This window comes from Protopterus annectens, chromosome 1.part0, assembly GCF_019279795.1.
Source record: "Protopterus annectens isolate FY-2018-M chromosome 1.part0, PAN1.0, whole genome shotgun sequence".
Taxonomy (NCBI): Eukaryota; Metazoa; Chordata; order Ceratodontiformes; family Protopteridae; genus Protopterus; species Protopterus annectens.
This window is the reverse complement of record NC_056725.1, coordinates 1,289,394,333-1,289,419,439: the sequence shown is the minus strand read 5'-3', so window position 1 is coordinate 1,289,419,439 and position 25,107 is coordinate 1,289,394,333. Positions and strand designations below refer to the sequence as shown.

The 25,107-nt window shown below is 39.7% G+C and overlaps 1 protein-coding gene across 2 annotated transcripts in view; it reads right to left on the bottom strand.

The window, feature by feature from the left end:
• Positions 1–23,591, bottom strand: part of LOC122797642 (cytochrome P450 2D20-like) — a 487,724-nt gene extending 464,133 nt beyond the window's left edge. Inside the window, exon 1 of one of the 2 annotated variants that reach the window (XM_044066188.1) lies at positions 23,360–23,591. In XM_044066188.1, coding sequence (XP_043922123.1) covers positions 23,360–23,569 — 210 coding nt within the window. In that variant the 5' untranslated portion in view covers positions 23,570–23,591. The remainder of the gene's footprint in view (positions 1–23,359) is intronic. The other variant, XM_044066192.1, reaches the window with a different exon arrangement.
• Positions 23,592–25,107: the final 1,516 nt, after the last annotated feature.

The following is a 25,107-nucleotide window of genomic DNA, read 5'->3' as shown; positions in this document are numbered from 1 at the left end:
ATCAGCATTCTATGAAGTAATTACTATTCATGTTGCAGAGAGCTGTGCAATGATTAATGCTGAGAGCCAAACAAGTCACTTTGAACATAAAACCATCCACTACCAATGAAGTTTTTTTAGTTATTTTATGTCAAGATTGATTTTGAGGAACTCTTGGTTAATATAGATGAAAGCGCTTAATCTTTTCTGCAATAAAGTGATGATTTTAGCCTAACCACAGCTGTGATTCCTTGGTAGTGGAAGTGCAATGATATCAAGTATATTTGCTCTACATAACACGGCCTAAACTACATTTTTCACTTTTTTTTCTTAAGCAGTGAACAATGTTTGTGTGCTGCTAAGCAGAGAGCAAATGAAAAGACATTAGAAAATTAATATTAGATAGAGAAAAAAGTGTATATGTAGCAATGACCAGAGCAAGAAGTGCATTCAACTGAAACATTCATCCTTCTCACATCTCCTTGCAACATCAGACATGTACTTCGTGGAACACATAATCATACTTGTAGTTACTGACAAATAATATGAAAGTGTAAAAAATCACATTAGCAATAGTGACAGCAGTTGCTTTTTAAACAAAACAATATTATCACAAAATTGGATCAAATATATACTCATCCCACCCTCGTTGAAATATCATTTAAGTGCATTTGAACCATGCATCAGATGTCCTTTATTGCTAAGCTTACAGTACTTACACCTTGTGCAATAGACAAAGTTACCTGTCAGAAGTATTTTCTTTCCTGACTGCTGTCCTGAGTGTTGACAGCTGCTCAATGCCATAGGGCTGGTTTGTGCTACATATGGTAGCCAAACAATTTTTTTCACTTTTTTCCTTAAGTTGTGAAAGTGAATTTTAAGGTGGCAAATGGTTCTCAAATATGGAAGGCAATATTTATCAGAAGCTTTCAAACAACTTCTTGGGAATAACAACTGGAAACTCATAAAATGAACTACACTGTACATACAGCAATGAGCATGGTTACTACTGTATTGCAGTGATACATTCAGCCATATCATATCTCATTGCCACATCAGTAGTATCATGTTTGTATTACAATATCAGGACTTTAGCTAATGCCCTGGGAATGGGTAGGGCACAGGGAACATCAGAAATGCTTTCATTGTTCACACAACATACACAATTAACACTGGCATAAATTCAAATGACTAATCTGTCAGTTTGAGTTAATACTGATCCTACTTGAGTTTTTCACATTAACTTATTCATACAACAAAATGAGTGTGAAGGTTTAATATTAACTCCATCATTAAAATGTTCTGGGAACAGCTTTAGATTCCTGCATCACCTGTACTGTTGATCTAAGCTCAATACACATTATGCCACAGAGACAACTTTAATTTCATCATTCAGTACTGTTCAAACTGCTGAAGAAAGTGCAACAACTCCAGTCTACATTACACTTTTGAAGGCAGTCCAAATAAAAGTTTCAGTTTTCACCTTGGGAAATGAAAATGCAGTTCAATGTTGCCAGTCAACAAAGTGCAATGACAAAGGCCTCACAAATGATAAAGGGGAAAAAGGGTAGAGCAAATAATTTAAATGTACATTTCACATCTTTAAGAAACTTTGTTATCTGTATGGATTTGAGCTCTCAAACAAGAGTATTGAGAACCGTCATTTAAGTGTATTTCCCACAGTTGGCACAGACAAAGATATATATTAGCAAGAGAAAAAAGGGTTTAGCTGTAACGATAATGTGACATTGCATAAAGTCACAATGAAAGTGCAATAGAAAAGGTTGCCCTTTCTCATTTGACAGTATATGTCTGGATAATTGCAATACTGCAAACAGTTAGGATACCAGTGTAGTCTCACAATTAAACAAAGACTGCAAACACTGCAGGTGTATCCCTTTCTGTAAGGTGCCTCAGTCCCTTATCTATATTTGTTAATAGTAAGTCTATCTTATTTTTACTGCCATATGTTATCTTTACCAATGCTTAAAGTACCTACTTTGAATATGAACAACATTTCTTACTAAGGGGAAGTAACTGTGGTCATTAAAGCCAGCATTTGAATGTTAGGACTGACATTCTTCTAAAACACTCAATGTACTTTAAAACTTTTTAGGAAGTCTCTTCTTCCTGTCACACCCTCAGCAAGTGCACATCAAAGAGGGGAGACTGTGAAAGCTGTTCCTGTAGTTAGAGTAATTATAGACATCTGCAAGTGATTAGCAGGGAACGCTTCTCAATGATCATCCTTGCATTGTTAGGGCATGTGCATGTAATCATGTAAGTCCTTATACCATGTTTATGTTCCCTACACTTAGTGCAGATTGTGCTTTTCATGAATGCTAATGATTTAATACCTCATTTGCATACTAACAGTGCTCACACAGCTGACTCTGCATTATATAAAGCTAACTGCGTAGCTAATGCTCTTGTTTTGTACTGCAGAGAGTGTATTGATCCAGTGACCTTGATACAGATAAAAAAACTTTTGGAGGATTATCTATTTATTACACTGCTGTATTGTCAAGGTATGATGAGTTTTTGTACATAATGATTTTAGTTGTGAACTGCACTGTCCACTGAAAAGCATTTTTTTCTTAATTATTTTTTATTTTATCCATTTCTTTTGGCACAGCCATCTCTGCATTTCCAAATGTATGCTACAGAATGCTACATGACATATTATTAGTTTTGCATTTAATTTGATGTTTGCACGATTATTGCAGATGAGTGTATTCTAACTTTGTAGGAAGGTATAACATTTTTACTAGTATTAGAAAAAGAAAACATGGTCTGTTTGTGGATTTCTGCATGACTGAGCTCAACAGCAGTGGAGATGGCACTTATAATAGTTTTGTCTTACATTTCTAGTGCTACATTTTTAATTGTTATTGTTAATGCTGCAATGTATTATGCAGTTAAATCTAGGCTATCTCCATTATAGAAGTGCTATATATTGGTTTTGATATTTGATTTTGAAAATCTATTTTGGGGGGATGCCCTAATTTGGGTGGAGTCACAGGGTGCAATTAACTTTTAAATTGTTTTATGTGCATATTGGATGTAAGCAGTCACAAATAATTGAGTTCAGAGCCTTCCTGTCTCTATATTATTTATGTAATTATGTGTGTCTGTTTTCTGTTTCATCTCATACAGGGATATGGCACCCAAGAAGAAATCTGTATGCTGTAAGCCAACATACAGTTATGCAAAAAATGAGGTCATTATCCAGGCCTTATGTCACCATGTTTTGTTAGGGAGAAATAGAGTACACCAATCTGCCTCATACAGGATATAGCAGCAGGTGGTCAATGATATTAATGCTATCAGAGGGCATGGAAGAACCTACTCCCAGATACAACACTGAACGAGTGACATGATAACCTCTGCCACTGTAGGGTGGCTGCAATTGCCCGGGAACAGGAGGTTATAGGGTATGGCCCTGCTACTGAACCCCCACTAACTGAAATAGAGGATTTCCTGTTCACTGTTAGAGATCCAGACAGCTCAGCAGAGGATTCCAGCAGATGCCCTGCACACCACTTGTATGGGGGGCTTCTTTCACCCACATCCTCTTTCCTTAAATGACCATTTTTGCTGAATTGTTATATGCCAGCACTGGTGTGTTTAATATATGAGGGTATCAGACTGCCAAAATCCACCATGACTGTTGTAAACTGTGATGCATCAAAGAATAGATGTAAGGGAGAGACTCCAGGATGGGCAGTCCTCATATAACAGTGTATGTTTTGTCAACGAATGGACTAAACATCGAACAGCTAACCATTGACCACTAATCAGCAAACGTTAACTTCATTGAACCTGTGAGACAGGGAAAGTAACTAGTTGGTCAACACTTCCCCATCTCACACATGGCTGTATGTCAAACCCCTTTTCCCCACTGTAGTGCAGTCTCAGAGTAGTATATATATTTAGGTGGGATGTGGGGAGCGAAGTCCCCCACATTGGTGGGTGTGGGGGGGGTGAAGGCCCGCCATCTGGGTGGATTTAAAATACTGCCATGAGTGAGATGGGGAAGTGTTGGCCAACTAGTTACTTTCCCCATCTCACAGATTTCGACAAAGTGAATGTTCGATGAATGAACATTCGCTGATTATTTTATTTATTTTATTTATTTATTTATTTTACATTTGTTGACCGGGATAGTCCGACTGGATGCATGTCCATTTTCAGCGGAGGTCCGGGGAGAAAAGCTCCAAGGGTAAGCAGATACAGCATTACATAATACCAGCATTACATATTACAAACAGACTATTTACAGAGATTACATAAGTAAGCAAGTTAAACAAGTTCCATGGGTTACAGTTAATCCTGAGCACAAGTCAGGATTAAATTAAATTACACAGTAAACTGGTTAACAGATTTTTACACATTCTAGAGAGAGTTAGCCAGGCTTGATACATTGACATAGCTAGTTAAGTGACAAATGTTGTTTGAGTCTAGTTTTAAATTGACCTAAGGTGGAAAGTAAGGTAATATCAGCTGGAAAAGAGTTCCAGGATCTACTTACAGAGTTTGTAAAGAGAGAATCACCGGCTGTGTTATTAATTTTGCTAGTCTGAATTAGTAGTTTGTTAGAGGATCGAAGCGGTCTAGGATTGTTATAGGGGGTGATAATATTTTTAAGTGCAGGAGTATTGTCCGGATTATAGAGGATTTTATAAGCCATAATCAGCTGGTTATACTGGATTAGGCTGGGTAGTTCAAGCCACCCAAGCTGATTTAGATTGATGCAATGATGTGTCCTAAAAGGCAGCCCAGTGGCAAACCTGGCAATGTGGTTGTAGCAAATTGAGAGTTTAAGGACAGTCTTGTTTAAATTCGAGAGTAGAGGGGATGCATACAGAAGGGTTGAAAGAAGGTGAGAGCGAGCTATGGCAATTTTAGCTGGAGGGGTTAGGAAGGCTTTTATTCTGTAAAGTGACCCTATTTTTTATTGATGGTTTTGATAGTTTGGTTAACATGTAGGTCAAATTTTAGATTATTGTCTATGATGACACATCATAGTTTTGTAGATGGGTCAGGGGAGATTATTGTGCCATCATTTGATTTTATGGTATAGGTGAAAGCGGTAGACCTACGTGTTGGTGAAAATAACAGCATTTTAGTTTTTTTGGGATTTAGGATCAGACGATGTTCAGAAAGCCAGTTTTCTATTGTATTAAAGGTGGTCTGGGTAGCTGACCATAACTTTACTGGAGATGTGGCTGAGCAAATCAGAGTAGAGTCATCAGCATATAGGATAGAGCTGACATTTGGGATGACAGTATAAAGATCGTTAATTAAGATGGAGAACAGCAAGAGCCCTAGTATAGAGCCTTGTGGTACTCCAAGGGTGTTAGGTAGAAGGTTAGAGAGTTTGTTCTGCCAGAGGACAGCCTGCTGTTGACCATTCAGGTAGGATTGAAACCATTGGAGGGCTCCAGTATCTAGACAGAATGTTTGCAGGGTGTGGATTAAAAGTTGGTGATCAACCATATCGAATGCCTTGGAAAGATCCAAAAAGAGGGATGAGGATATATAATTATTGTTGCGATTATGGTTTATGGTGTTAGTAAAGGCTAGGAGGGCTGAAGTAGTGCTGTGATGAGGATGGAAGCCATGCTGAGTGTCTGCCATAAGGCGATTTTGGATTACGTGGTGCATGAGTTGTCTATGAATACATTTTTCCATAATCTTTGCAAGTGGAGAGAGTATAGCTATTGGCCTATAATTGGAGAATTCAGTAAAGCTGCCTCCTTTGTGAAGTGAGATTACATAGGATATTTTCCAGATGGTGGGAATTTTAGCTTCTACTATGGTTCGATTGATTAGTATTGAGACGGGGTAAGCAATAGCATCAGCTGATTTTTGTAGGTACTCGGCAGGGAGTTGATCAGCAGAAAGTGTAGTGGGTTTTAATTTTTTGATCAAGGTACGGATAAGTGAAGTGGCTACTGGTTGGAAACTGAACGCGAGTAGGTTTCTAGGGGTGCTACTTTCAGGACCAGGGGAGCTAGGAGGTAGTTGGCTAGCTAGGGCTTGAATTGTCTCAGTAAAGAATTGGTTAAAACTCTCAGAAACATCTTCAGGGGTTTTATCAATAGTAGCAGCAGGGATTGGGGTTGAAGTTTGTCCAGGATGTAGTAGATTATTTAAACCTGCCCAAAACTTCTGAGGGTTATTTTGATTTACTGTCTGTAAATTACAGTAGTATTGTTTTTTGTCTTGTAAATTGATTTTTTGGTTTCGTTCCTGGATTGCCTGTATTTAATGTGATCTTGAGGGTCTTTAGAAGAACGCCATAAAGCCCATGCTTTGTTTCTAAGGGTACTTTTGAGTTTAGACTCTATAGAAAGCCATGGTGCAGTTTTTGCCTTGGTTCTCTTTGAACAAACAGGTGCATGCAAATTAAGGATCTCAAGGAATTTGTTGTTAAAGTATGCTACTGCTTCCTCCAAGGGGAGGTGTTTTAGAATAGACCAATTACATGAGTTTAGTTCTTGTTGGAATTTGGCAGGGTCAAAGTTATTATTGTTTCTAACATTTCTGAGTAAGGGTTGTTGGGAATTAATGGTTTTGTGCTTAATTACATATATGAGAAGGTGATTGCTTAGGCCATTAAGGAGGGTACCAGAGGTGTACAGTTGGGGGTGACTGTTTATGAGTACCCAGTCAAGTATACTTTCTTTTTGGTTGGGTTTACCTATCCTGGTAGGGGTGGATATGATTTGTGTAAATGCATGCAGGTTAATATGGGTGGTTGGGGATTCTGAGGAACAGGTGCCCCAGTCTATGTTAAAGTCTTCAAGTAGTAGGGTTTCTTGGGGGTAGTGACATGATAGCCAGTGCAAGATATCTTCAAATGTAGATATATTGTTTCCTGGGGGAATGTACATACAGATGATATTAATGCATTTATTTTTATTAAGTTGCAATTTGGTGGCAAAAATCTCTGAGTTATTAATCTGAGGAGGTTGTATTACATCTATGGTGTCATTCAACTCAGATTTATAGAGTACAGCTACCCCACCCCCCTTCCTCGAAGCATGATCCAGCCTGTGTATGTTGTACCCAGGTGGTAACACTTCATTATCTTTAGTGTTAGGTTTTAACCAGGTTTCAGATAAACAGAGAATCTCAGGGGAGTGGACATCCAGAAGTGCATGCAATTCATGTACCTTGTTATTAATGCTTCTAATATTGAGATGACAGACTAGGAGAGAGTTAGATGGCCTATTAATTGTAGGTTTGTAGCTTAGATTGCAAGTAGAGGGGGTATGTGTATCTGAAGTGAGTGGGCCAGGGTTGGGGTGAATATCACCACCAAGTATTAGGTTGAGTCTATACTTGGTGATGAACTTCAGGAATTTGTTTATTAGTTTGTGGTAGTGTTTGGATCTAGAGCTAATGTGCCTGGGGTTGAGATGTTGATAGACTGAACAAGATGTTGGATAGGATCTGGTACTGTAAGTATGGTTGAAGGTGGAAGGATTTACAGCTGAGGTGATAGTATGGCCCTTTGGGACCTGAAATCCTGTGAGAAACTGGTTTTCATACAAGGTAAGGAGGTATGCTGTGAACAAGAGGGGTAATAAAGAGGAGTATATCATTATCTGTGATTCAGCTAGTGAGTTAAGGAACTGTTTTACCTGGTGATGCAACACCAGAAGATAGAGTGGTGAGGTAAAGGTACTGGAAGGGGGATGGGAGAATGTCAGATGAAAGCTAATAGGTGCTATTAAAATGTAGGTAGTAGAATGGGGGTGGGTGGAATTATCCCAGATGAAAGCAGATAGGATCTAGAAAGTGGGGGAGTGGCTATAGTACTATAAATTTAGAGGTACTGGGGTGGGAGGGAGTTGGGGGCAGGGAGGGGAGCGAAGAGAGCCCGAGCGTAGCGAGGGCGAACGTAGCGGGGCTATTGCAGTTTACAAGGTTTCCTAAGGTGTCCTAAAGCTATAAGGTAAGTATTACAGCTCTTAATGTAAGAGTCAATTTACTTCAGTTACACGGGAAGGAGGCAACCACTCAAGTAGAAACAAAGAGCCCTTCAATGGTTAGCCGTTTGATGTTTAGTCCATTTGATGACTGAACATAGACCCCTCATAGAATCATTGTGCCTCTCAGCTGTGTGTTAAAGAATCTGGCAGAGTTACTACAGATAGCTTTGTGTGTGATAATGTTAACATAAGATCCAGTGTGGTGGCAAGGTCTGGCATAAATGATCCCACACTGGTATGGCAGAACCAGAAACAAACTAGTAGCTTTAATAACTCAAGGGCTTGCTCTATTCTGTAGGGGTTGTTGAGGTTAGTTGACAAACAATCACCTACAAAGGTCTCATCTTCTTCTCAGCAGAACTAGCAGTCAGTTTTTTTGTTCCTATACAGACATCTGTATAAGTCTACAGACATGTACTTCAAAGGTTCATAGAAGGTTACAAGGCTAATGGCCCTAGAGCCCTTGCAAGCCTAGCCATATTTATCCCAAGTTCCCCCAACCTTCAGTGATTAAATGAATGAAGTCCACAGAGGTAAGAATCTGTGGTAGCTAATAACGACTTTGTCTGTCCAGGATGGCCACCCCAGGAGTGAATTTGCAGTCACTCATCCATTGATCAAGGTTGCATTCGAAGAGGGTCAGAAAGGGGCTCTGTTTCACATGAAATAGAAGCTTGCTCCAGAGAAGTGGCAGTCCCTGGGAGATGTATCTAATTCTCCAGCATGACCTGTTCATGTCAGAGGCTAGGTTAAGATCCCTGGAGTGAGTGACCTTCATGCAGTTTGATTTATGAATGTGCAGTATTTTCATCAGGGCCGGATCAGAGACTGTCCTGTAAGCCAACCATAGGTCACCCCTTAGCAACCTGTAGGAGACAGAATACAGTGACAGGGCTTTCAGTCTTTCTGCATAAGACCTGTTTTGTGTACTTTGTAATTTCTTAGTGAGAAATCTCTGTGGTCTGTCCAATTGTTGCAGGTATCTGATGAGGTACATGCAAAAGGGAGCATTGCACTCAATTATTGGTCTGATGAGGGACAAGTAGAAATGAATTATAACATTCTTTGATCTAGATGAGATGCCTTTACTTATATGATGTGCCACACAGAAGGATTTGCTTACTACTGTGGATACATGGTGGTCAGAGTTCAGGGTGCTATCATCCTGGATACCCAGATCACGTGCCACTGGGTCTACACTTAGGGGGGTGCTGTCTATAATGTAATTAGCAGGGATGTCAGCTGTCACAAAGGGAATAATAATGCATTTTTTTGCATTTAGCTTTAATCTGTGGCTTTGGCACTAATCATTTGTCTGTGTTAACCGTGTCTGCAGTATATTAACATCACTGGGGGACTCAGTGATTGTTCTCAATTTCTAATCATCAGCAAACTTGGTCAGCCACAGGCCATCTAGGTTTGCCTGGCCTTCTGAGAAATAAATTCCAAATAGTAAGGGGCCCAGCACAGAACCCTTTGGTAAACTACTGGCGACTGGTCTTTCACTAGAGGTGAAGTCACCCACTTTGACAGTATGTGCTCTGTTGGTCAGCCACTTGGCTACCCCTCTGGTAATGTAGGGGTTAATTCCTAATTGGGAGAGTTCCTCTAAAATACCTGAGTGGTATATTGTGTCAAATGCCCTGGCTAGGTCAAAATAGGCAGCATACACTGTTTTTCCCCTGTCTAAGGCCTTGGTGACTTTCTTGAAGATGTCAGCCATGTTTAACAAGAATGATCTACCTTTAACGAATCCAAACTGGGTTGGGTCCAAAGTTTGCAGAATACCTGTCCTTGTTAATAAGATCCATAATGATTCTTTTCATGTCCTTGCAGATGAGTCTAGTCAAACTTATGGGCCTATAATTCCCAAGGTCTGTTGATGGTCCCGGTTTGTGCAGTGGGAACACTGCTGCTGTCCTCCACTCTGCCAGAACATAGCCAGTTTGCAGGCTGTGGTTAAACAGGTATCCAAGTGGGTCTGTTAGGTCATGTTCTAAGTTGTTTAAAAGGCAACCTGGGATGTTGTCTGGTCCCATTGATGCCATGTTTGTGGCCTTGGAGAGCACCAATATGACCTGCTCTCTTGAGATAATAGGCTGAAGAATGGTGGCAGGCATACTTTGGGGTGGTGATTGGAGGGGACAAGGGGATGCAGTTTGCTCCAACTCTGATAGCTAGCAGGTTGGCTATTACCTCTGGTTGAATATGGGTGGTGCCATCCACAATCAGTTCGGCTCATAGCTGGGTATTTCCTTTTAGATTCTGAACATAGTTAAAGAATGCCTTGTGATTATTAGCTAGGGGGGCTATCTGTGTTTTGTAATTAGCTTTGAAGGACTTGCAAGATCTTGAATTTGTTTGTTTAAGCTAGAGAGGGATTTTTTCCTCTGCTGTGCCAGTTCCCTCTTGTTCTTGGACATTAGTTTCTTTCATTTGCTGTATAGCCTGTTTATACTAGGGGTCCACTACTGTGTCTTGTTTTTTCAGCAAGACCTTGTTTTAATCCGGTGAGGTACAGCTGATTCTATACTGCTGCTTAAGTGGTTATACAGGGCACTGGTATATACCTCTGCATAGAGTCCATGTTTTCTGCATTTGAGGGAGGTTTGAAAGATCTTATACCATTACATAGTAGGAGGTAATCTGTCTCTGAAAAATTCTTAAGTGTTTTTGAACTTGATGGGGTATCTGTCCTATAATTACATCAAACAAGACTTATGGTCTGATCTTACCAGTGAAGACATCACATGGGGGTTGCAATGCTCTCCCATGTTTGTGAGTACTATGTCCAGGACATTTAAGCTTCTAATGTGTGTGCTGACTAGCTGTTACAGAACATTTGCATTGACAAAGTCCAAGAATCTCTGAGCCAGCATGTTTGTGGCCATGTATGTTCCCAATCAATGGAAGGATAATTAAAATGACCCATGAGTAAGGTGTTAGGCTGTATGGCAAGTGACTCCAGTAAGTCCAGGTGTGTGGTATGCTTTTCTTGTTTCGTGGTGTGGAACCTATAACTAGCTATAATGTGGAAGGGGGCTTTGTCTATATTTAATTGGACATGGAGTAGCTCAAGAAAGTCAAACTGTTTGACCAGTCTCAAGGTGTACTTATTCTTAATGAAGATGGATACACCTCCTCCTTTGGTTCTTTCACTCTCAGTTTCTTGGCTGAACATACATAAGGCATTGTAGCCCCGCATGGCCAGGGTGCTGTCCATGCCTTTAAACCATGTCTCGGTGACTATACAGACATCACATCTTCCAAAGTGAGGAGTACTTCCAGGGAGTGCAGTTTCTTGTTTAGATTCCTAGGACTAAGCAGTAGTACATTGGGTTTAACTGGAGAGGATTTTGTTGTGTTGGGAGGTTGGTTATTTTGACACTGCTAAAAAAAGGCACAATAGGGATGGCTAATGCCTTTGCCAGCATCCAAAAGCCTAGAGGAGACAGGTGCAGACTCTGCCACCTCTGGCAAAGCAGTGTGGTCTGTCAACCATGTCTTCCCAGGCTGATAGATATTGTATCCCCTTGGATTGTTAAATTCAATTATGTTTTGTTTGTATTCTGGAATCATCCTTGGAAAGGCAAAATGCTGCTTAAGGCTAAGCTTACACCTGCCTGTGACACATAACCTGAAAGCTCAGTCATGTCTCTCTTCATATATTCCAGTGAGGTATGTCTCAAGTCATTCATCCCCATATGGACTATGACACAGTCATACCGGTATTTGTGGTTGAGTGACCTGAGTGCTTGAGTGACTTGACAGATTCTGGCACCTGACCAGCAGCTAACCATAACCTGCTTCTTATCCAGTTTGGTGAAAGGAACATCTGTGTGTCTCACAATGGAGTAATCTATGACCAATGCATTCATTGTTATGTGTGTAAGTGGTTTCTGTTTGGGAGACCTTTTGATAAGTTACTAGTGAGTACCTCCGCATATGCAGGTTTATGTGTTGTGTCCTTATTTGGTGTGGGAAGTATGTGTGTGCTGACAATCTGTTTGGCATTTGATTTTTACTTATGTGAGAGTCTTGCCTCCAGTTTTATGGTGTAACATAGTCTCTCACATAAAATATTTGTTTCAGGAATAAATAATTGCCAGTATATATGAAACAAATGCTACATTGCCTCAGGATGCCCATGTCTATCAGGCTGGCTAGAGAGATGATGGGAAACTGCCCATCCATGACAGCAGACTCTTACTGTATGTTTTATTAGGGAAGAGAATGGGTTAATTTGACACGACTGTGCTGGTAGCACTGAGACTACAAGAGGGACCTATACTTTGTGTTGGCTAAGGTTGATCAGTACGGTGATGCTGCTCACTACGCAACTGAGTTGCTCCTAGAGCAGCAGAAAAGCTTGGGGGTTTCACTGACAGCTGTTTAGGGAAAAACTGAACTTCTTTTGAATTTTTACAAAGCACTGCTAACTGCCACTGAGTGTAGAGCAGTACCGTGTAAACATGAAGCTTAAATATGAGCAAAGAGAAACAAATTTTAAGCTGACTACAAATCAGGAAAGCGCACAATAATCTATTCACCAGCAATCCCCAACTCAGACAGGTTAGATCAGCACACTTCTGCCACAAGGGTGCAGACAAACACCTACTTATTGTAGAATAGCTGTTTTATAGCCCAAGTGGAACAAAACCACACAAATTACCTACAATAGCCCAACAACTAAAGATACAATGTAATACAATGCAATTAAGTACTTAAAACAGGAGTACAGAGTACAGTTTTTTTGTTACATAGTTAAAAAATAACAGCAAATAGGTTAAGAAACAGCTAAAGTACAGTTACAGTATAAAAGAGAAGTGCAAAAAATTATTTTTGTCTTTTCAGTACTGTATTACTCCAGGTGAAACCAGACTCAGCAATCAGTAGCAAAGTCATCAAATGAGCAGCAGCTCTGAGTATCTATGCCAAAGCCTGTGCAAATGTGAGGCTTAAATACAAGCAAAGAGAAACACATTTTAAGCTAACTACCAAGCAGGAAAACACACAAGTCTAACACCAGCAATCCCCAACTCAGACAAGTTAGATCAGGGCATTTCTGCAACACATTTCCACAAAAATGTCTTAATGTAGAACAGCTGGTTTGGAGCCCAAGTGTAAAAAGACCACACAAACTACCTACAACAGCCCTACAACAAACTGATAAAATGTAATGCAGTGCAATTAACTACTTAAAGCAGCAGCGGACAGTAAATTGTTTTTGAAACTGCTGAAGTACAGTCGTATTATATAAGAGTAGTGCAAAAAGTACTTAGAGCCCTTTTGTGTGTTCCCCACCTCAGATAGACAAGGTAAACATCTACTGCCTTAGATGAATAATCTCAGTCTTCCTAATGCAAAAGCACAGTAAAAGAGTGTCTGGAGTGAAATGCTGCCACAAACAATCTTAAATAATACAAATGCTACCACAGACAAACTTAAAGATACAGATACAGCAGTGTACTTTAAACAGCTTATAAAAGTGTGATTATTCAATAAAAGTACTTTGCTTTTATAAATGAGCCAGGAGCCACTTAATTGTACATAATTTATAAAGGCACTAAAACAAGATAAACTGATTATTATACAATGCCTACCCTAAAAACGTGCACGCTGATTGGCCAGCCCCCCAACCAACCAGCGTAACTGCGGTAAATCTTTCAGCGGAAGAAATCGATGCGGCGCGCCCTTTTTTCTTTTTCCTCGCTATAAAAGAGTTTAAATTAAAAGAGTTTAGTTTAAAAGCACAAAAAAAAAAAGAATGACGAATGATGCTTTTGTTTGTCTCTCGCTACTATTAAGCTCCTTTTAACATTAACATAATGTATCTAAGCGAAAGCTGGTGGAGACCACGCGATTCCATTGCTTTTGTAATAATGTCCGTTGTATGGAATTTAAAATAATATATGCAAGAATCCGCTAGAAATGCTTAACGCCATCTAGCATGTTTATTAAAAACATTCGCTATGTTAAAAAAACTTTAACAACATAGTTTCAGCAACAGAAAGCTTATGCTCTCCATGAGGCACGCCGCCAGTCAGTGTCTGACGTGTGGCAGCGAGAACAGCAGTGCGGAAGACAGAACACAAGACAGGACCAATGCCATTATTTGAGAAAATAAATTATTTATTTAAGAAAAGCAATTATTTCTTTCAATAAATTTTAGAAAATGTGGGTATTTAATAATAATGGCCCACGACTGTTGTCTGGTAATTCTCGGTTTGCCCGAGTTCACCAACCAAACCGGTGGTAAGGGGTGGTAACCCAGCATCAGGCAACGATAATAAACCTTCCAGCCAATAAAAATACATGTAGAAATATCAAGTGTCTCCCCAACTTAAACAGACCAGGCTACCTCCCAGTGCACTAGATGAAAAATCCAGCTTGATGTAAAAACAAATGCTTGCTAGAATTAAAAAATACAGTACTTTATCCAACAACTAACTAGATAATGAATTCAGATAAAGTAAATCAGTAGAACAGACAATGAGAGGAAAATGCACGTTTTCAATATAAGCACAAGGAAAGACAAATAAATAATTCAAGATATCAACAGCAGTGTACAAGGGGAAGGAGCTTACTATGCTCAACTTGCAGTAGGGATGGGTAGCTTAAAATCACCAGGTTTAAAAAAGCACATCAATAAAGGAGAAGGTGGATGGGAAAATAGTAGGGAACCACTAGCAGTGCTTAAGTTTATGCCGGCTTGAAATCTTTTCAGAAAAAGACAAGGGTCCAGAAATTCACTGTGCATATAAGTATCACTCAAGAGACAAACATGTGTAATGTGAAGCCTAGATAATTTAAGTGTCTGCCTCAAACATAGAAGAAAACACCAGGCCAAGTAGATTTCCAAGTAGAAAACAAATTGAGTAGGTAAAACAGAAAGCAGCTCTATCAGTCACAGACAAAAAAAAGTATATAGGTTTACTTTTCTCTCACAGCAGGGAATCACCAGCAGTGATACATGTAACCATTCCTCCCATTCTCGCAGCACAAGTAATCTGGACAAAGCCTAAAATAATGGGGGGAAGGGCCAAAAATAGAGACAAACAGTTTCCAGAATAACAGGATTTATGCTTGCGTGCATTTCCTGAAGGATATAAAGTCTAAAACTCAAATTTATGCCATTATTTAGTGATTTCAATCCTCAGTGACTTGCCAGAAAATCACAAATTATATAAGGAACAGACTAAAAATATGTGGCAAAAATCTGAACATTCTGTAAAAATCTGGACAGTTGAGAGGTATGCATGCAACACTTGTTAGGGTACACAAATTTAATGACTTACACACTATGTAGAAGCAGTGCCTAATAGCCATTGTAGCTTTCACTGCACTGTTCACAGAAGCAGACTTCCCTATGAGTTCTTAACAGAAGCAATGTTATAACTGTCAGACTAACTCCAGCACCTGTAACTTCAGACAATAATATTCATTTATTTGTTTTGTTTACTTATACATTGATTAGCTAAATCACTGATTGATTGTGTTTGATGATTTAAGGTCAGACTGAGCCAGTGGCCTTCTTATAAGGGATACCTAGAGGAAGAACGCCAAAACAGAAAGACCCTAGACAAGAAAGTGTGTTCTACATTACAAACTGTGTAGAAAAATGTAAGAAAAATGCAATGTATGTCATGATCTGTGAAGTCCAATCAGCAAAGGCACATGTGCACTGCCAGTTAGACACCACTGGTGAAGACATGCAAAGCTGGCTTTCAAGGCTGTGTAACAGGAGTGAGTCTAGTCTGGGAGTCAGGAGTATCAATGCCTGAGGGAAACAGCAATGAGGGCTCTGTCACTGGAGTTTGTGTATGTATGGTGAATCCACAGGAACATACTGTCATCGAACCAGGTGCACATCTGGGTTTACAAGCTATAATTATATTATAGTGGCAGAAATAATTGTTAACCAGTACCTGGATGACAGTGATGAGGTGTTGGTAGTCTACCCTCTGCTATAACTCAAAGCCACCCTGATGTCTGAAGGGATACTGTATTATTGCAAGTTAATAGCTCCAGTAGCAAAATTTATCATTCCGTTATTGTTCTGCTCACTAAAGTTAATCACAAAAAATACCATGTAATAGGGTAGTGAGAATGTGTGAACTACTTAGAAATCTCCACATGGGGAGTAGATAGTATCTTATCTAGTAAAGGTTCCAGTTTCTTATTTTGCATTTTATCTTTGTTATCTCTATCACATGTTCATACTGGATCTATAAGGATTAATCAAAGTCAGCAATCATTCAACAAATAACAGCTAAGCCACACAAGTGCCTACAGCTCATAGTATAAAAAATCACATGTGAAACATCTAAATCATTCAAGTCCAACAATTGGCAATACAAACCTTCATGTATTAAACATTAAAATCCTAGAATAACACCAGTCCAACAAACCATAACACAAAATATTATACCTGAAACATTTAAATCATACAACAGCAACAAGTCCAACAATTCACAACACAAAAACATCACACATAGTACACAAATATTATTTTTACAGATGGACTCCATCACTGCACCCATGGTATGTAAATGCTCTGTCCTCACACCCCTGTCTGCAAATATACTGCCTCCCAGGTCATATTAAACTTAAGAAAATCACTTATTGTCTATTTCCCAAGTCGTTTAGCCTTAAAATGATCATAACACCATATGCAACAGAACATAATCTGACACACTGAGATGTTGACAACATAAACAGATGATATAGCAAAGCAGCAAATGACAAGCCATTTGAAAATAATTCACAGAATATGAGCTGCTGATCTGATAATACTGAGGTTTTCATAAGTCTTGGCCATCTCAACCCTGAATTTCACTGTAGAAAATTTCAGAATTGATAGTCTGCTTTGTTGACACTGGCTACTGAAGGTTTTGGCTTTACATATAGTTTCATAGTTGATGGTATTTAGAATGATGCTCATGTTCCAGAGCAATTTTTAAGATAATGAGGTCCTGACTGTATTTTAAATGGATGAAATGTTCATTGTGGGGTGACAGGAAGTGAACAGTGCTATGTATGAAAGGGTACATATTATCAACATACTTCTTCCAAAGGGATTTTACCTAATTGCAAAAAGGGCTTGTCCATTTCTGATACATAGGATGCTACTTTTAGAAACACAAGACAGTCCCAGTGTGACATGCTCAACTTTATCCTATCAATCCCTTTGATTCCAGCCATACAGATTGCTATTAAGCCCTTTGACAGCAATACATCTAATACTGATCAGGTGGAGACCATACAGGAGTTCATAGATGACCATAGTTATCAATCCCCTTACAGAGATTTAGGGGCATTGCTACTGTACTCTTGCCTGGAAAGGATATGGTCAGTAAGACAGATTAGAAAGATGTCTGAAAGTGCACTGGGATCAGTCAACAGTCATTCCTGCTTTAGTGAGTGTTTGTGGATGATTTTTCCAGGACATTTGTCAATGGACAACAAATCGAGATCATGTTTGCAGTAGCAGCTATAGTAAATGCCATTCTATTATTTTTCCACATCTGAGTTAAACATTCATGTCTGTTTTTTATGCCAGTCTGAAACAAGATTCCAAGAAAAGGCAGACCCTATGGCCTTCCTTCTCTTCATGAAGTCAAAGATCACAGTAAAGACAGTGATGAATATAACTACTGATATTGTGCTATTACTTGTCTGCACTCAATTGTTCTTTCCACACTTGGAACAGTAACAGCTACTGGAACAAAGTTTATAGCAAGCGCATGTAATGCATGCAAAATGAAAGCCAATCAGCATTCTAGGAAAATTATTCTGTGCCAGATCATGACGACAAAATGATCATTTTTAAAGGAGCCAGAGCATTATTGTGTGCTTACTTTACTTTTTTTTTCTTTATCCAGATACTTAATGCAGTACAGTTTTTTCAATGATTTCTTATTTTATTTATGTTTGCATTGGCAGCTAGTACAGAGGATTAAAGGTATAAGTTGCTTCCTGTAGTCCAGGGTTTGATTCTCTCAGCTTCCATTTCCTTACTGTATGGCTCCAAGCAAGTCACTTAACCAACATGCCACTCAACTATCCAGATTTTTGCCTCATGTTTTTGGTCTGTTCCCCATACAATTTATGGTTTTCTGACAAATCACTTAACCAGATATGCTCTTGGTTCACCCTTGTAAAGTGACACTGGAGTCTAGTGGGTTTACTGGGTTAACAAATAAATAAAATATTGCATGTCTTTCTTATAACTCTTGTGATGTTTCAATAAGTAACATTAAGAAGCTATCTTTCAAAGGAAACTGTAATTGTAATACTGCTACAATCCCAAATGCTACTTCAATATGGCATCTTAAATGTAAGATGTGAAAATGTATATCACTGATGTGTTAAAAATGACAGAACTCAGGATCAGATACTAGAAGAAAAGTCATATTTTACAAAGGCAAGAGTCTCTATACTATAATTTTGTACAATACAAGGTGAATTTTTCATTTTGTATAGTAAGACCACCCTTCACTGGCCAACAAAACTAGGAAAACAGAACTCTGTGAGAGGTTTGGGCCCTTGCATGGGGACACTGTGAACACATGTGCGCGCACACACACAGACACACACACGCACACACACACACACGCACACACACACACACACTGTAGCATAAGGAAAGAAAATTATCAGTGCTGGTCAACCTTATCTCAGCTTGTCACTTTATCAACTAATCATAAACATAGATGCAGAGATGTCTGGAGGCTCTTATTGCCACTGCTGTATTTAACAGTGCATGTCGTTGGCTCTGGAGATGTCAGGACAGCCAACTGAGCTTAAAATTTTATAGATTACATGATACAGACATTGTAGACTGGTACTGTTTGGTAAGGACACCATGTAGGAAACTGTGGACATATGGTGGCTTCATCTGCAGCCCCAGGGGAGTCATGTAATAACAGGACCAGAGGATGCAAAGGTAAGTGAGGCTATACATATAATAGCTACAGAGAACCTTCATAGACCTACTGGGGACACAATGGAGTTCATAGGTTCATAGGTAGGTACTAGGCTATCAGCCCTAGGGCCTATATAAGCCTAGCCAAAAAGGTTCCCTGGCTTTTGCCACCCAAGAAAATTATTTTCCTCCGCCCCTGTCAAGCAGTGCCACAGAAGTGATCCCGGGGTGAATTTTCTATTTCCCATCCAGTCATCAAGATTTTTCTTAAAGTGTAGCATGTCCAACAGCTCTGGGTTTGACATAGCTTTGTATGTTAGGCAGTGATCGCCTCTGAGTAGGCGATATGCAGTGGAGTAGATCTGGAGTTTTTTGAGATGGTCTGCATATGGCATCTGTTTGAGGGTGGTAATCCTCTTAGTGAGATATTTCTGTGGCCTTTCCAATTGTTGTAGGTGTCTTGTGAGATACATGCCAAATGGGGCATTGTACTCTATAATGGCTCTGATGAGGGATGAGTAGAGAGGAACAATGACCTCCTTTTTTCTAGAGGAGAACCCTTTTGTGATGAGGTGTGCCATGTAGAAGGATTTCCTGACTACTGTGGTGATGTGGTAATCAAAGAAGGGACTACTGTCCACCTGTATTCCAAGGTCACTTATCACACTTTCAGTGTTTAGTGAGCTACCGCCTATGTGGTAGTTCATGGGTACTGAGTTTTTTCCAAAGGGGATGACAATGCACTTCTTGGCATTGAGCTTGAGGCCATGGCTTTGACACCAAGCATCTGTCTCTGTGAGGTCCATTTGTAAAATGTCTACATCATTAGGTGATGCTATTATGGCTCCCAGTTTACAGTCATCTGCAAACTTTGTTAGCCAGAGACCTTCTGTGTTGGCCTGCACTTCAGAGAAGTAGATGCTGAATAGCAGAGGACCCAGGACCGAATGCTGTGGAACTCCACTTATCACTGGTCTGAAGTTGGACTTGGAGTTGGCTACTTTTACTGTGTGGGTTCTGTCAGTGAGCCAATTGGCCACCCATCTTGTGACATAGGGATTTATGCCCAGTTTAGTGAGTTTATCTATAATTCCAGAGTGGGGGATGGTGTCGAAAGCCTTGGTGAGGTCAAGATAGGCTGTGTGCACTACCTTGCCCTCATCTACGCCTTTAGTGACTGCTTCAAAGAAGTCAGTCAGGTTTAGTAGACATGATCTATCTTTTACAAACCCAAACTGAGTGGGGTCCAGGGTTTGGAGGTTACCTATGTCTTTGTTTATAAGCTCCAAGATGATACATTCCATGGTCTTCCAGACCAGGCTCATCAGGCTAATGGGGTGTGGTGGCACCCCCTTTGTGGAGTGGGATAACCATCACTGTGCGCCATTCAGTAATCACATAGCCTGAGGTGAGGCTATGATTGAACATGGTACTTAGGTGGGATGCCAGTTCTTTCTGTAGTTCGTGCAGTATGCAGCTTGGGACGTTGTCTGGTCCCATGGATGCTGTGGTCTTGGCTTTGTAGAGTGCGGTCTTTACTTGTTCATCCGTGATTACAGGGGCTTTGCATTCTTCCATTATTAAGATGAGCCCTTTGGAGGGTGAGAGGGAGGTAAAGTTAGCACTTAACCTATCTGCCAGGATGTTGGCAATATTGGTTGGTTCTGTATATTTAGTGCCATTGTGCTGTAGCTCAGAGCAGATCTGAGTGCTGCCATTGAGATTCTTGACATAGCTGTAGAATGCTTTGTGGTTGTCTTTGGAATCAGTGGCAATTTTATTTTCATAACTGGCTTTGAAGGATTTTATGAGGGATCTCACCTTCTTGCTGAGGCTGACCAGGGAGTTCCTCCAATCTTGGGATTTTACTCTTTTTTGCAACAGCTTCTTCCTTCTGTTATAGAGTTTGTTTATGGCAGGGAACCATCAGATTGGCTTCCTTTTTTTGGAGGATAGCGTCTTTGTTCTGTTGGGGATGGAACGATCCATGCACTCGTGTATGTGCTTATACAGTGCATTTGTGTAAGATTCAGCAGTCATACCTCTATTTTCTGTCTGCCTGGGTGTCGTGAAGTTTGCCACTTCTGTCTTAAGAAGCATGAAGTTGGCGTTGGAGTAGTTTTTGATGGTGGTTTCCTTAATGGGGGGTGGGGATGGAATATGGATGTCTATGGTGATTAGCTTGTGGTTGGATCTGACCAACGAGGAGTTGACCTCTAACATGGAACACCAGTTACCCATATTGGTAATAACCAGGTCCAGGATATTGCTGCCCCTGGTGGAGGTGTGGACAAGCTGATCCAAGCCATTGGAATTTATGAATTTCAGAAAACGTTGAGTGAATAAGTTGTCTCAGGGATCAGCCTCAAGAATACTACATCATTTTCTCAATGTTATGCTTCAGCATGAGGGGGTGGGCAGGCATATGTGCTTCTCACACACCACAGAGGAGAGAGAGAAAACACCATGCAGGAATTCTATGGTATGTCTCATTTCCCTGAAGTACTAGGGTCATAGACTGCACCAATACTGAAATAAAGACCCTACCTGGTGAACTGGGAAGGAAGTATCACAAAGGGTATCATGCCATCAACTGGCAAGTGGTCTTTAATATCCAAGGTATCATTTACAATATGTCTGCAGGTCCCCCAGGCAGTTATCACATCTCTCATATATGACACACTTGTGACCTGTTCCAACAATTGCTGGGGGAGGTGACTTCCTCAAGGGACATCTTGTTGTCTGTGCTAGATATGCTTTGGATCCCTGTCTGGTGACATCCATCAGAAATCCACAAAATTAAACAAACCAGGGGTAGAACCACGCCCATTCACAAACAAGGAACAATACTGTGCATGAGTCTGGGCTGCTGAAGGAGCACCTCTGCAGTCTGGGTTCCTCTGGGGCTGCCTTGCAGTATGACCCTGACACATGTGCAAAAATACTTTAAGTGTTCAGTGTTACACAATGTTATACTTAGGATGCAGTTACAGCAAGATGGACACTTGCAGGGACAGCAGTCCCCAGCACACCATGCAGTGGAGGCTGGGTCAGATTATGAGTTGGTGTAGGAGCTAGCAGAAGTAGGTGATTAGGTCAGATGGAGGCAGGCACAGTATGCAGTGATACTAGCAAAGAGACAGTCACTTATACATAGCTATAGAACATAGCAGACCAGAGTAAACCAGATACACTACAGTAAAAGTGATGCATGCAGAACCAACACCTGGCAGCGCTTACTCATGCATAGGCTGCCCACACTGTGACAAAGGCAAAGGCAACCCAAGTAATAATGTTCAGAGGGAGAGCACTGTCATCATCATTTGCACAGGTGAGGAAGAGAGCATATGTGTAGATGTCTTTCATGGAGAAATGTGTGAGTGCTGAAGATTATTAAATTATAACATGCCATTTTGTGTATGGGCATTCATTTTGTGCATGTGTGCATGTACATGTGTTTTTGTGTTAGCTTAATATTAAAACATCTGTGAAGGGCCACTGTCAGTGGAACAGTGGAAGTGTGTGTGTGTGTGTGTGTGTGTGTGTGTGTGTGTGTGTGTGTGTGTGTGTGTGTGTGTGTGTGTTTTGAGAAAGCATGCATCTGTTCTTTAACCTCAAACTGTCAATGGCTTACTCTGAATTTTTAATGTTTCTAGGGACTTTGAATTTCAAAATCACATGCACTTAAGCCATATAATTATCTGTACAGTAAGTTGCTTTACCACTTGTTTCTTGACAACTAGGGTGAATTCTCTGAGCTTGCACAGAGTATAAAAGTATTGTTTACCACACAATACCATATTGTTTACATACAGTAAAATCAAGGCTGTACTGTTACTATGAAAAGACATCTGTATCATGTTTCTTGCTTTCACTCTTCTTGATATGTTGTAAAATAATTAATAGTCCAGTGTAAGTCCATTACTCATAATGCGTATGATTCTGCAATTCTGTCTTTACTACAGTTTTGATCACTTATAAGTCACAACTGACAACTGAAAGGGTCGAACATGGAAAGGCTTCACACTAACATGCTATCAAATGTTGGGGGGTTAGCTGAACAAAAGCAGTATTTGTTCTTTTAAATAAGCAGTGTTTGTTTGCATTTTGAAAGTTAAACTTTCTGAACTTTGAGATTCTATATTTAAACAAGCATTGTTTTAACATAAGAATGAAGAACATGTATGATTGTGCAGCATAACCTTACAAACACTGTGACTAGTCTAATACTGAGGAGGGCATTATTTACTTCTGAGGTAGACACTGTGATATAAATTGTGGACATTAACTCAGAAATTAATTTTATTTAAAAAAAGTACTTGATCCTCATTTTAGTTCAGAACTCTTTGTTACTTCCATTTTCTAATGTTCTTGGATCACGCTAGCAGCTATTGTAAATGTCATTACATTAGCTTTTCTTGTAACATGCAAAACCTGATTATTTCCTTACCTCAGTTAAACAAATATGTCTGTTTTTTATGCCAATCTGAAGCAAGTTTCCAAGGAAAGGCAGAGCCCATGGCCCTGGCGGGTATCTATTGCTCACCTTCCTTCTCTTCATGAAATCAAATATCAGAGTAAAGACAGCAATGAATATAACTATGGATACTGTGTTGTTAAACTGCAGCAGGACAGACCAAGGAATCTGCAGGAACTCCATGTTTGTCTGCACTCAGTTTCACTTTCTGCTCTTGGCACTGTAACAACTACTGGAACAAAGTTTACAGGAAGCACACATGCTACATGCAAAAGGAACGCCAATGAGCATGCTAGTAAACTGATTCTGTGCCACATCAAAATGACAAACTGATCATTTTTAAAGGTGCCGGGGACATTATTGTGTGCTTACTTTAATGCTCTTCTCTTCCTTACCAGGATATTTATTGCAATGCAGTTTTTTTCAGTGATTTCTTATTTTTATTTATGCTTGTACTGGCAGCTAGTGCAGAGAATTAAAGATATGAGTTGCTTCCTGTAGTCCAGACTTTGATCCGTTCATCTTATATTTCCTTATTGTGTAGCTCTAAGCGAGTCACTTAACACATAGGGCTCAACTGTTTAGAATTTTACAGAACATTCAGATTTTTGCCGCATGTTTTTAGTCTGTTCCTCATAAAATTTGTGGTTTTCTAGCAAATCGCCAAGGACTGAAGTCACTAAATTACATAAATTTGAGTTTCAGCCTTTATATCCTTCAGATCAATGTTAACAAAAATTCTGTTATTCTAGTCACTTTCAAAGTCAGTAAGATCAATAGTTAAAATCTGATCCTGATTTTGGGTCTTTGTCCAGCCCATTATCTTAGGCATTGTCCAGACATTTTGCACAGAGGTTCAGAGGTATGTTAACCAGATGTGCTCTTGGGTCAACCATACAAAGTGACACTTGTGTCCAGTGGCTCTACTAGGTTAATAAATAAAATGTTGCTTGCTTTTCTGGTAACTTTTGAGATGTTTCAACAAATAACACAAGATGTTATATTTGAAAGGAAATTGTGTTAGTAGTACTGCTATTATCCCAAGTGCTTCTTCAATATAACATCTTAACTGAAAGCTGTGAAAATGTGTATCACTGTTATATTAAAAATGGCACAACTATTGATCAGATACAAAAAGTAATAAGTCATATTCTACAAAGCCAAGAGTCACTACGTTGTAATTTTGTAAAATGCAAGGTGAATTTTGCATTTTGTATAGCAAGATCACTCTTCATTGGCCAACAAAACTAGTAAAATAATTCTGTGGTCAGTCTGTGTCCCTTAAATCTCTACATTAATATTGTGTCCTTTAGGTTGTATACATATGCACATTATTAACACATGCACACAGCCACATCTGTATAGACAAATACACTGTACACATACACACAAATGTATAAATGCACATAAACATGTGTGTATATGCACACACACACACACACACACACACACACACACACACACACACACACACACACACACACACTTGTATACTCATAAAAGGGAAGAAAATCAGTGCTAGTCAACCTTATCTCAACTTGTTAATTTACCTGCAGATCATATACTGAGATGTACAAATATCAAGAGGTTCTTATTACAACTGCTTTGTATGACAGTACATGTTGTTGCCCCTGAAGGTGTCAAGTCATCCAATCACACTTAACATTTCATGGACTACATGCCACCAACATCGTGGGCTGGTACAATGTGGATAAGATCTC